General features: G+C 42.5%; 2 protein-coding genes across 2 annotated transcripts; both read left to right on the top strand.

The window, feature by feature from the left end:
- Window positions 1–5,940: 5,940 nt before the first annotated feature.
- On the top strand, window positions 5,941–8,120 carry LOC142895980 (G-protein coupled receptor 84-like). The gene is made up of 2 exons (XM_076037382.1): window positions 5,941–6,169; window positions 6,839–8,120. Exons 1-2 carry the CDS (start codon window positions 6,165–6,167, stop codon window positions 8,049–8,051), a joined length of 1,218 nt encoding a protein of 405 aa, XP_075893497.1. The 5' UTR covers window positions 5,941–6,164; the 3' UTR covers window positions 8,052–8,120.
- A 3,138-nt stretch (window positions 8,121–11,258) lies between these two features.
- Window positions 11,259–12,321, top strand: LOC142895693 (uncharacterized). The gene is made up of 2 exons (XM_076036911.1): window positions 11,259–11,264; window positions 11,602–12,321. The coding sequence occupies exons 1-2, from the start codon at window positions 11,259–11,261 to the stop codon at window positions 12,250–12,252; spliced, it is 657 nt and encodes a 218-aa protein (XP_075893026.1). The 3' UTR covers window positions 12,253–12,321.
- The last annotated feature ends 1,125 nt before the right edge of the window (window positions 12,322–13,446 follow it).

The raw sequence follows: 13,446 nt of genomic DNA, 5'->3' as shown, positions 1-13,446 counted from the left end.
GAAGGAAGTCAGGGTATGAAATGAGAGGAAGAAAATAAACCAGATAAAACAAGAAGTGAAGGCAACACTACACATGACAAGGAACTTGACAGACTTTAATGAGACACGAAAAATAACCAGGAAGTATAGGATGAGAACAGATGTGAGTGATTTAAATAGACTGATCAAAAGATAAAAAATAAAAAAAAGCCAGACAAAACAAAAATTGAGATATTGATTCTATCTTTCTTTCACAAAAATGGACCCTGTTTCAGAGGTCATGCAACTGTATCTGACATAGAACTCTGTGAAAAGACGCAAGCAGCTTGTTTGTTTTATTCTCATGGGCTTTGGGTACCTTTAAACAAAAGTCTTGTGTACCGTGGTAGAATTCAGAGTTGGAGACAGGTCCGTCACTAATGTGGTCCCCTTAAAAACACAACAAGTGAAGGCAACACTACACATGACAAGGAACTTGACAGACTTTAATGAGACACTAAAATTAACCAGGAAGTATAGGATGAGAACAGATGTGAGTGATTTAAACTAACAACACATAACGTATGGAATCTTGCAAACATGAATAAAATAAACTAGCCACACAAACTGAACCGAACAAAAAAAGCAGGAACAAAGAGATATCACTATCAAAAAAAAATGCAGGACGATAGACAAAAAGCAGACGGACTGATCAAAAGATAAAAAAATAAAATAAAAAAAAACAGACAAAACAAAAATAGAGGAATTGATTCTATCCTTCGTTCACAATAATGGACGGGCCTCAAATGAATCTCTTTAAGTGTGAATTTGGTGTCAAGCCTGTCGTGTTTCAGAGGTCATGCAACTGTATCTGACATAGAACTCTGCAAAAAGACAGGTTTGTTTGTTTTATTCTCATGGGCTTTGGGTACCTTAAAACAAAAGTCTTGTGTACAGTGGCAGAATTCAGAGTTGGAGACAGGTCCGTCACTAATGTGGTCCCCTTAAAAACACAACATGGTTCTGGCAACAGAAGACAACCCTCCCGGTTTGAATGTGATTTCCAGCATAATTGTAGCTAGCGTTAGCATGTGATATGATATGATATGATATGATATATTACTTTATTAGTCAGCTTACGCTGAAATTTGTCTTGCGACAACAGCATGTATGCAACATATATTCACACATTTGACATAGACACCAGAGACAGAAAAACAAGACACAGAAATTCCATACATAGAGACATGAAGACAGGGACAAAGTCCACCACCCCGCTTATCCCTGGCCCAACTCCTGATTAAGCCTTAAGGTCGACTGGTAGACAAAAGACCTTTTTAGTCTGACCTTATTGTATGCTTATTGTAAAAACGTAATAAAAACAAAATGTATGTCCACTCTGGGGCTTAAGAATTTGTACATTAAGAAGGAGAAGAAGACCTTTATTGATCCCACGGTGATGTGGAAATTTGCATTAAATCATAGATACACACACACACACACACACACACACACACACACACACACACACACAAATGAAAATCTGAGTTATGATTGATTGGGAAAGATTTTTTTTTTCCAACTGTGAGCAGAGCAACAATGTCACGGCCCTCATGCAGATGCATGACGACTTGTGCAATAAAGTTGGAGCAGAAACAAAAAAGCGTCCTAAACTCCCCCTAAAAAACAAAATTCAATCAAAACTTACAGAAGTATAAGCCATTGAAAATACTTTAGACTAACACAGAGCATTTGAGATGACAACCTGACACCAGGCAACACACATGAAGGTAGGGGAACACAGGTGAGAACAGGAAGGAAGTCAGGGTATGAAATGAGAGGAAGAAAATAAACCAGATAAAACAAGAAGTGAAGGCAACACTACACATGACAAGGAACTTGACAGACTTTAATGAGACACGAAAAATAACCAGGAAGTATAGGATGAGAACAGATGTGAGTGATTTAAATAGACTGATCAAAAGATAAAAAATAAAAAAAAGCCAGACAAAACAAAAATTGAGATATTGATTCTATCTTTCTTTCACAAAAATGGACCCTGTTTCAGAGGTCATGCAACTGTATCTGACATAGAACTCTGCGAAAAGACGCAAGCAGCTTGTGTACCGTGGTAGAATTCAGAGTTGGAGACAGGTCCGTCACTAATGTGGTCCCCTTAAAAACACAACAAGTGAAGGCAACACTACACATGACAAGGAACTTGACAGACTTTAATGAGACACTAAAATTAACCAGGAAGTATAGGATGAGAACAGATGTGAGTGATTTAAACTAACAACACATAACGTATGGAATCTTGCAAACATGAATAAAATAAACTAGCCACACAAACTGAACCGAACAAAAAAAGCAGGAACAAAGAGATATCACTATCAAAAAAAAATGCAGGACGATAGACAAAAAGCAGACGGACTGATCAAAAGATAAAAAAATAAAATAAAAAAAAACAGACAAAACAAAAATAGAGGAATTGATTCTATCCTTCGTTCACAATAATGGACGGGCCTCAAATGAATCTCTTTAAGTGTGAATTTGGTGTCAAGCCTGTCGTGTTTCAGAGGTCATGCAACTGTATCTGACATAGAACTCTGCAAAAAGACAGGTTTGTTTGTTTTATTCTCATGGGCTTTGGGTACCTTAAAACAAAAGTCTTGTGTACAGTGGCAGAATTCAGAGTTGGAGACAGGTCCGTCACTAATGTGGTCCCCTTAAAAACACAACATGGTTCTGGCAACAGAAGACAACCCTCCCGGTTTGAATGTGATTTCCAGCATAATTGTAGCTAGCGTTAGCATGTGATATGATATGATATGATATGATATATTACTTTATTAGTCAGCTTACGCTGAAATTTGTCTTGCGACAACAGCATGTATGCAACATATATTCACACATTTGACATAGACACCAGAGACAGAAAAACAAGACACAGAAATTCCATACATAGAGACATGAAGACAGGGACAAAGTCCACCACCCCGCTTATCCCTGGCCCAACTCCTGATTAAGCCTTAAGGTCGACTGGTAGACAAAAGACCTTTTTAGTCTGACCTTATTGTATGCTTATTGTAAAAACGTAATAAAAACAAAATGTATGTCCACTCTGGGGCTTAAGAATTTGTACATTAAGAAGGAGAAGAAGACCTTTATTGATCCCACGGTGATGTGGAAATTTGCATTAAATCATAGATACACACACACACACACACACACACACACACACACACACACACACACAAATGAAAATCTGAGTTATGATTGATTGGGAAAGATTTTTTTTTCCAACTGTGAGCAGAGCAACAATGTCACGGCCCTCATGCAGATGCATGACGACTTGTGCAATAAAGTTGGAGCAGAAACAAAAAAGCGTCCTAAACTCCCCCTAAAAAACAAAATTCAATCAAAACTTACAGAAGTATAAGCCATTGAAAATACTTTAGACTAACACAGAGCATTTGAGATGACAACCTGACACCAGGCAACACACATGAAGGTAGGGGAACACAGGTGAGAACAGGAAGGAAGTCAGGGTATGAAATGAGAGGAAGAAAATAAACCAGATAAAACAAGAAGTGAAGGCAACACTACACATGACAAGGAACTTGACAGACTTTAATGAGACACGAAAAATAACCAGGAAGTATAGGATGAGAACAGATGTGAGTGATTTAAATAGACTGATCAAAAGATAAAAAATAAAAAAAGACAGACAAAACAAAAATTTAGATATTGATTCTATCTTTCTTTCACAAAAATGGACCCTGTTTCAGAGGTCATGCAACTGTATCTGACATAGAACTCTGCGAAAAGACGCAAGCAGCTTGTGTACCGTGGTAGAATTCAGAGTTGGAGACAGGTCCGTCACTAATGTGGTCCCCTTAAAAACACAACAAGTGAAGGCAACACTACACATGACAAGGAACTTGACAGACTTTAATGAGACACTAAAATTAACCAGGAAGTATAGGATGAGAACAGATGTGAGTGATTTAAACTAACAACACATAACGTATGGAATCTTGCAAACATGAATAAAATAAACTAGCCACACAAACTGAACCGAACAAAAAAAGCAGGAACAAAGAGATATCACTATCAAAAAAAAATGCAGGACGATAGACAAAAAGCAGACGGACTGATCAAAAGATAAAAAAAAATTTAAAAAAAACAGACAAAACAAAAATAGAGGAATTGATTCTATCCTTCGTTCACAAAAATGGACGGGCCTCAAATGAATCTCTTTAAGTGTGAATTTGGTGTCAAGCCTGTCGTGTTTCAGAGGTCATGCAACTGTATCTGACATAGAACTCTGTGAAAAGACAGGTTTGTTTGTTTTATTCTCATGGGCTTTGGGTACCTTAAAACAAAAGTCTTGTGTACAGTGGCAGAATTCAGAGTTGGAGACAGGTCCGTCACTAATGTGGTCCCCTTAAAAACACAACATGGTCCAACAATGTTTGAGCAAATGTTCAGTTGTTGCAGCAGTTGTGCTTTTAGGGCTGCAGACAAACATCCATACCATGTGGTTCTGCAGTACTGAAGAACACTCATAATAGCAGAAGTAAAAAACAAAAGAAGGATCTGTCTACTTGCACCAAAAGATCTTAAATGGCGAAGGAAGTAGATTCTCTGCTTTGTTTTCTTACACACTGATTCAATCTGGTCTTGCCATGACAAGAGATGATCAAATACTACTCCTAGATATGTATACAAACATACCTGGTTGATCTGTTCACCGTGAATAGCAATGGGAGATCTGTGTATCTCTGGTGGTGTACCCAAAACAATCTCTTCTGTCTTTTTTGTGTTAATGATGAGAGCGTCGTTATCACTCCATTCAACCACCTTATTTACTCTGTGTTGATGCAGTACAGGATCACCGGAACTATCTGACAGGGAAATTAAAACCGTGTCATCTGAGTACTTTAGAATGTGCTGGTCTGGTCCGGCAGTGCGACGTTCAGACAGACATTCCTCAGTACGACAGCTGTCAGTATAAAGGGTGAAGAGTATAGCTGAGCTTACGCACATGGGGAGCGCCAACATTAGTAGTTAATGCTGAAGAGAGGGTTTTGTTCACTTTCACTCTCTGTTCACTATTGGTGAGAAAAGAGGCATACCAGTGAATTAAGTATGGATTCAGTTCCAACTGTACCATCTTTGACACTGGTATATTCGACTGTATTGTATTGAAAGCTGAAGAAAAGTCTAAGAACAACACCCTTGCATGATTATCCTTAGACAGGTCTAGTGTTTGTGTAATTAATAATAATTGTGTTTTGTAATTAGGTGAGCGAGTGTGACAATAATAATAATAATAATAATAATAATAATGATAAACTTTTATTTGTACAGCGCTAAATCACAGCCAAAGGCGTCTCAAAGCGCTTTATACAATCAGAGAGAACCAACTGGGCCCCCGGAGCAAGCAAGACAACCGCAACCCAAGCAAACTGGCAGGGATCAACGTTGTCTTTAGTTATGCTAACAAGGTGTTGTAACAGTATTCTTTCAAGCGATCTCATAATCACTGAAGTGAGAGCTATGGGTCTTTAATCCTTGTGGGGTTTTTTTGGACATTGGATTTTGGGCAGTGGTTTTATATATGAGGTTTTCCAAGACAGAGGAATTGTATGTGTGTCTACAAAGGTTTGGAATATTGGTTGCCACACTGGAGCCAACTCAGATAATGTAATTCTGTGTGAGGGGGCAAGTGTTACAGCCTTCAAGATTTCAGTGCACTTGATTGCAGTGCAATGATTCGAATCTGGCAAAGAAAGTATTGGTGCTACAAAGTATGTCCAGCTCATTCACTTGCCTTATGATTGCATTGAATTCAACAACATTCTTCTTGCTAGCTCAGTGTAATGGCTTTGCATTCAAATCCCATGAAGGGGGTGGAATGATTGGGATAAAGGTTGTGATGAGGTGGAGCTCAGAAGCCTTTTTTCTTTCATTTATTTGTCTGTGCAGGTATTTGTCATGTGCTCAGCTATGTCCACTAGCGGTGAACGAATTTCGTTCATTGCCACATGATCCATTCAGACTGAAGACCCTTGCCATTCTGTGCAAGGTACTGAGGCAACAAAGGAGATGCAAATGTGACGCGACAGTGACAGGAAGCCAGACAGCAAGAGGATCCACCCTCAGCCTAGCGAGCCACAGCACGACATTCAGCTTCGGTTATGAGGTGAGACGTTCTCTGTTTCATTTAAAAAATATTAACTTCTCAATTATTTATATTTTTTTCAATATGATATATTATTAGTAGTAGTAGTAGGAGGAGGAGGAGGAGGAGGAGTAGGAGTAGTAGTTGTTGTCTTGGTAGAAGTACTACTACCACTACTGCTACTACTACTACTGCTACTGCTACTGCTACTACTACTACTACTACTACTACTACTACTACTGCTACTACTACTACTACTGCTACTGCTACTGCTACTACTACTGCTACTACTACTACTACTACTGCTACTACTACTACTACTGCTACTGTTACTACTACTGCTACTGCTACTGCTACTGCTACTAATAATAATAATAATAATAATAATAATAATAATAATAATAATAATAATAACAATAAAAATAGTAATAATAATAATAATAATAATTAGCTCCTCTTCGTTTCCAGCTGCAGTGCCATTGCAACTAACCATCAAATTTGTATTAAAATTTACATGATCTAAATTTAATGCTGCCGGGGGTAAATTCACTTTTAAAAAATAGAGAGTGGTCACTAAGGAGGCAAGAGGTTTTAACTTCTTCACAGCTCTGACCCTGGTTACAGATAAAAGTGGGTGAAACGAGAAAAAAAACAGGCATGTGAACATACAAGATGTGATTCATGTTTCAGAATGCTGACGAACCAAACAAACCAAACGGAAGAGGAGGGGGACTCCTTCTCCTGCTACAGCCCCTCAGTCACAGGCTACCGTTACTTTGCCGTGCTGTGGGGCTGCGTCGTGACCGTCACCGGCACAGCGGGGAACCTGATGACCGTCTTTGCCTTCGCCTCCAACTCGCACCTGAGGACGCGCTTCAACGTGCTCATCGTCAACCTGGCGGCAGCCGACCTGCTGTACTGCACCCTCCTGCAGCCCATCTCGGTGGACTCCTACCTCCACCTTAGGTGGCGCTGCAGCGCGCTCTGGTGCAGGATCTTCGGCCTGCTCCTCTTCCTCTCCAACAGCGTCTCCATCATCACCCTCTGTCTGATCGCGGCCAGCCGATACCTGCTGGTGACCAGGAGGACCGTGTTTGACCGTGTCTTCTCCAACGGCGGGCTCGTCCTGCTGCTGACCTCCACCTGGGGCTTCGGCCTCATCAGCTTCGGCCCGCTCTGGCCCGTCTACGTGTTTGTGCCGCAGGTGTGCACCTGCAGCTTCCATCGCACCAGGGGTCGCCCCTACAGCTCCATCCTGCTGTTTTTCTACTTTTTCGTGGGCCTGCTGTGCGTGGGCATGTTCTACCTGCTCATCTACAGGCAGGTGCGGATCTCGGCGAGGGCTCTCCTCCGCTACAGGATCAGCCGCCGCTCGTCTAGGAAGAAACCTGCGCCCGCGGTGGAGGGAACTGACTGCAGCGGCGTCACCGGCTCCTGGAAGGTCGAGTGGAGCAGCCAGACTGACCTCAGCCAGACGACGGATGACAACGACACAGAGAAACGAGTCCCGCCCGCTGCCACAGTGGTCAGCAAACCCATTCCCACAGGCATCCCACAGACGCCCGTCCTGCCAACCACCACCTCCTCTCACTCTGCGACCCCTGCGGACAGCAGTGACGTCAAGCGGGTGACACGCATGTGCTTCATCATGTTTCTGTGTTTTGTCTTCTGTTATATGCCCTTCCTGTTGGTCAACGTGTTTGACAAAAACAACCGTGCCCCGCAGGTCCTGCACATGTTCTGCGCAAACCTAACATGGCTGAACAGCTGTATAAACCCGGTGCTCTACGCCGTGATGAACAGACAGTTTCGACAGGCGTACCGCGTGCTGCTCACCAGGGCCGCCGCGCCGTTCACCTGCCTCTGGGCCAGGTGTCAAGCACACAGAGATCCTGAACAGTAGCAGAGGGGTGTCATGGAAAATGCATCAGCATTATCGGATTTCAGAAAATAAACATGTAACTTCTTCCGAGTCAGCAGCACGATCTCGTTAGTTCATGCAAATCTCTTCTTTCTCCCTGCCTGTACAACTACAAGCCATATCGGGCTCCTGAAAACCCTGTCAGTAACGGCAGCAAACGCACACCGCTCAGTGCTTATGATTGTTTAGCCTGCTAAATTAGCCTGTACTGTTTCGGTTTTGCCTTGCAAATCGATGGTGCTTTCATTGCATCTACCATTTCATTGTCTACTTGGTCGAAATCTATTGCTCGCTGCTGTGCTGAAACGGTGGCACGTGCAGGGAACCAGTGTGTTGTGGCACCGATCGATGTTGTAAAACTACGACATCTAGTGTTGAAATTATACCGCTCCTTTCACCCATGCCTATGTTCCGCCGTGACGCAAAACTGAGCAATCTATTTGCGCAAGGCAACAGTTGCAATGGAAGCTTACACATGACCACTGTCAACATCAAAGTTTCTTCGACGGCAAAAGGGATAGAAAAATGCTGTTATCGTTCAAAAGCTAATTTTGTCAAAATGAGTCCGTGTTGCAAAACATGTTGAAGCGGCATCGTATCCCTGAATCCCTGTGTGCCAACCCTGTTGTTTGTAGTCACGCGTGTAAAACATTCATTCATTCATTCATTCATCTTCGATACCCGCTTATTCCTATTCAGGGTCACAGGGGTCTGCTGGAGCCTCTCCCAGCTGTCTTAGGGCGAAGGCAGGGTGACACCCTGTACAAGTCGCCAGTTCATCGCAGGGCCACATAGAGACAAACAACCATTCACACTCACATGCACACCTACGGACAATTTAGAATGTTCAATTGACCTCACATGCATGTTTTTGGAGTGTGGGAGGAAGCCGGAGAACCCGGAGAGAACCCACGCAGACACAGGGAGAACATGCAAACTCCACACAGAAAGGTCCCAGGCCCCGGCCCCGGAATCAAACCCACGAACTTCTTGCTGTGAGGCGGCAGCGCTAACCACTGCACCACCGTGTCGCCGCATTTAAAACAGTTCAAAGTAAACATAAGTATGTTTTGATTGTTATATTCAAAGTAAGAAAAATAACACAGTCACAGAATCAGCACCTCAGTCTGTATGAGATTCAGTCATTCAGGAAGTTTCAACCCTGTATGTTTCAACTCCACTGAGTGTATGAGCCCAAATCTACATGCTCACGTGATCTGGACTCCTCTTTCACTTCTTGTTAAATAATCTAAGAGTTATTTTTAAGATAAACCTCATGAGATAGTTCATCAATGGAGTTCTAGCAAAGGAAAATAATAGACCACCCAAACCTGCTTTCTTTTTTAACGATCCCAACATGTATTTTTCAAAAATACATACAATAGTAGGGGCTAGTAAACCTGTTTAGGGGGCAATATAGTGACAGTACGAAGTCAGCTAGAATATAGAAATTGTTCTTATAGCAACATTGTTAGATGCTGTAACATACTGCACAGAAGTAAATGAAAAAACACGTTACATTGCCAGCAATACTAAAATCCTATAAAACTAAACGGCAACTACTGAGGCCTTGTGTCATTTTATGACACAAATGGAACTTATATAGATGTGTTTTCGTCTCCAAAAATCACTGACTTTTTATTTGTTTATAACTAATTGATTGGCAATATTTATGGTTATCCTCAGACACAATTTAGTATAAAATTGACACAAAGGAAAGAAGCCCCATGATTTTAATGACATGCCTTATGAGGAAAACACTTAGCACAGACACATAATAAATAAATAATAGTAAAACAAATTGGCATGATCAAATTTGCATTGATAAATGTTGGTTTTGTCAAAACTTCTTCTCAAATACATTGCTCTGTTTTTTCCATATTTTGCCCAGTCAGTACGGTTGAAATACATCTTAATTAACGAACTTGAGATAATACCACCAAAACCAAGAGCAGTTGATGACAGTAAAAGGAATCTAGTGAAAATGCCTGGAAGAAAAGAAAAACCACTTTCCATAAAAGAGCAGTCATTCTTACAACACTGAATAAAAACTGGAAATTTTAAAGTACACCGCTGATTTCAGAGTCCATAAACAGAATATAAAATGGCGAGAAGGTGTTGTGCTCATGAGAATGAACTGGAGGCAATGTTATGATACACGGTTATGAGATCTGGTTCTACTCTAGACTGCTAAAATGAAAGAGTGAAGTGATGTGATAATTCTTTAAAAGTACCCTCGGCAGCTTATAAGAAAATGTCTCCACTTGGCTGCAACAGTGAGCCATTGAACCCAAGATATGGGAAGTCTTGCAGCGCATGGTCACACAGTATGTCGTCTAAGCCATTAAGGTCAATGGCGTTTTGAATCAGCAAATCATCCTCTGGGGCTGCAGTGGTTCCAGGTAGCATGGGGTCATAGTGATATAATTCCAGGGTTGAGTTAAGAGGAGGGGAGTTCCCATCTTGTTCTGAAAACAGAGCGAGAGACAAAAGACAGGGTTTCTGCCGTTAGCTTCGTGTCGCTTATCAATGGCGCAAATTCCCTGAGGAGGAGTGAACCAATCAGGTTTGTTATACAGGGAGAAAAAAGGACATTGGAGAGTGAAAATAAATGGCATGCAAACTGAGGGACGTGGATTAGACTACAGAATTAAGATATTGGTACATGCACTGTTTTGTTTTGTTGTTTGTTTGTTTGTTTGTTTTTTACTGATTTTGTGTGTTTTTCCATCAACGTTCCACTTTTCTTTAATTTCAGAAAAGATTCATTGTGCCAATTTCCTTCAGAAAAGTGGTCATCCAAAATCAATCAAACAGTAAGAGGCTGCTCCAAGACAACACAACAAACAAACAAAAAATGGAACAGGGCCATAAATAAAGAAGCCACAATGACATCGTGCAAAAACAATATTACATCATAATACCATCACCTACTGGATAAGAGCAGTATTATATCAATTTGAACCATTCCTGAAAAAAAGGAATGCCAGAATGTCCAGCACAGTCGACACTCTTATTGCATTCTTCAAGGCTGAAATAGCTTTTTTTCAAAAGCTAGCAGCGCAAACCTGCCAGCGTGGAAAGGAAGCCTTGTTTTTTGTTTTTTTTTGCCAAGCACTAAATGTGTGCACTGGATTCAATAGATTATAGTGCTCTGTGTGTTCCTCTTTGAGTCAGTGGTGGTTGACGATGACCGTGAAAGACTTTTTAACGAGCTATGTAGGGAAACAGAAAGAGGTTAAGAGGAAAATATGGTTGTATGAAGTCAACATAGTAAAATGTTGTTTCCACGCATGCATGAAATCATAGTGCTGTCGATGTTGGCATCGACATTGGCGGGGTATTATTGTAGTCAAGACAGACAGTGATGATTATGTTCTCCGTTTCCCATCCGTGCATGAATCCCCCCACCACTCGCAGCCACAGCCAAGACAGAGCATTTTCCGAGTCTAATGTAGAACCAAAATCTATTTAGGTTGTTTAGCTCATAGCCCAAATCAATTTAGGATCAATTTAGTGATGCACCAAGCAGAATATTGTGGCGATCGAGAGAGAGAGAGAGAGAGAGAGAGAGAGAGAGATAGCGAGAGCAAGGGAAAGATCCCCAAAGCTCTCGGCGAGGGCTCTCCTCCGCTACAGGATCAGCCGCCGCTCGTCTAGGAAGAAACCTGCGCCCGCGGTGGAGGGAACTGACTGCAGCGGCGTCACCGGCTCCTGGAAGGTCGAGTGGAGCAGCCAGACTGACCTCAGCCAGACGACGGATGACAACGACGCAGAGAAACGAGTCCCGCCCGCTGCCACAGTGGTCAGCAAACCCATTCCCACAGGCATCCCACAGACGCCCGTCCTGCCAACCACCACCTCCTCTCACTCTGCGACCCCTGCGGACAGCAGTGACGTCAAGCGGGTGACACGCATGTGCTTCATCATGTTTCTGTGTTTTGTCTTCTGTTATATGCCCTTCCTGTTGGTCAACGTGTTTGACAAAAACAACCGTGCCCCGCAGGTCCTGCACATGTTCTGCGCAAACCTAACATGGCTGAACAGCTGTATAAACCCGGTGCTCTACGCCGTGATGAACAGACAGTTTCGACAGGCGTACCGCGTGCTGCTCACCAGGGCCGCCGCGCCGTTCACCTGCCTCTGGGCCAGGTGTCAAGCACACAGAGATCCTGAACAGTAGCAGAGGGGTGTCATGGAAAATGCATCAGCATTATCGGATTTCAGAAAATAAACATGTAACTTCTTCCGAGTCAGCAGCACGATCTCGTTAGTTCATGCAAATCTCTTCTTTCTCCCTGCCTGTACAACTACAAGCCATATCGGGCTCCTGAAAACCCTGTCAGTAACGGCAGCAAACGCACACCGCTCAGTGCTTATGATTGTTTAGCCTGCTAAATTAGCCTGTACTGTTTCGGTTTTGCCTTGCAAATCGATGGTGCTTTCATTGCATCTACCATTTCATTGTCTACTTGGTCGAAATCTATTGCTCGCTGCTGTGCTGAAACGGTGGCACGTGCAGGGAACCAGTGTGTTGTGGCACCGATCGATGTTGTAAAACTACGACATCTAGTGTTGAAATTATACCGCTCCTTTCACCCATGCCTATGTTCCGCCGTGACGCAAAACTGAGCAATCTATTTGCGCAAGGCAACAGTTGCAATGGAAGCTTACACATGACCACTGTCAACATCAAAGTTTCTTCGACGGCAAAAGGGATTGAAAAATGCTGTTATTGTTCAAAAGCTAATTTTGTCAAAATGAGTCCGTGTTGCAAAACATGTTGAAGCGGCATCGTATCCCTGAATCCCTGTGTGCCAACCCTGTTGTTTGTAGTCACGCGTGTAAAACATTCATTCATTCATTCATTCATCTTCGATACCCGCTTATTCCTATTCAGGATCACAGGGGTCTGCTGGAGCCTCTCCCAGCTGTCTTAGGGCGAAGGCAGGGTGACACCCTGTACAAGTCGCCAGTTCATCGCAGGGCCACATAGAGACAAACAACCATTCACACTCACATGCACACCTACGGACAATTTAGAATGTTCAATTGACCTCACATGCATGTTTTTGGAGTGTGGGAGGAAGCCGGAGAACCCGGAGAGAACCCACGCAGACACAGGGAGAACATGCAAACTCCACACAGAAAGGTCCCAGGCCCCGGCCCCGGAATCGAACCCACGAACTTCTTGCTGTGAGGCGGCAGCGCTAACCACTGCACCACCGTGTCGCCGCATTTAAAACAGTTCAAAGTAAACATAAGTATGTTTTGATTGTTATATTCAAAGTAAGAAAAATAACACAGTCACAGAATCAGCACCTCAGTCTGTATGAGATTCAGTCATTCAGGAAGTTTCAACCCTGTATGTTTCAAC

Source organism: Nelusetta ayraudi, unplaced genomic scaffold (genome assembly GCF_046127955.1).
Source record: "Nelusetta ayraudi isolate G7.1 ecotype Tasmania unplaced genomic scaffold, CSIRO-AGI_Nayr_v1 ptg000050l, whole genome shotgun sequence".
NCBI classification, from domain to species: Eukaryota; Metazoa; Chordata; class Actinopteri; order Tetraodontiformes; family Monacanthidae; genus Nelusetta; species Nelusetta ayraudi.
This window is presented reverse-complemented; position numbering and strand designations above follow the sequence as displayed.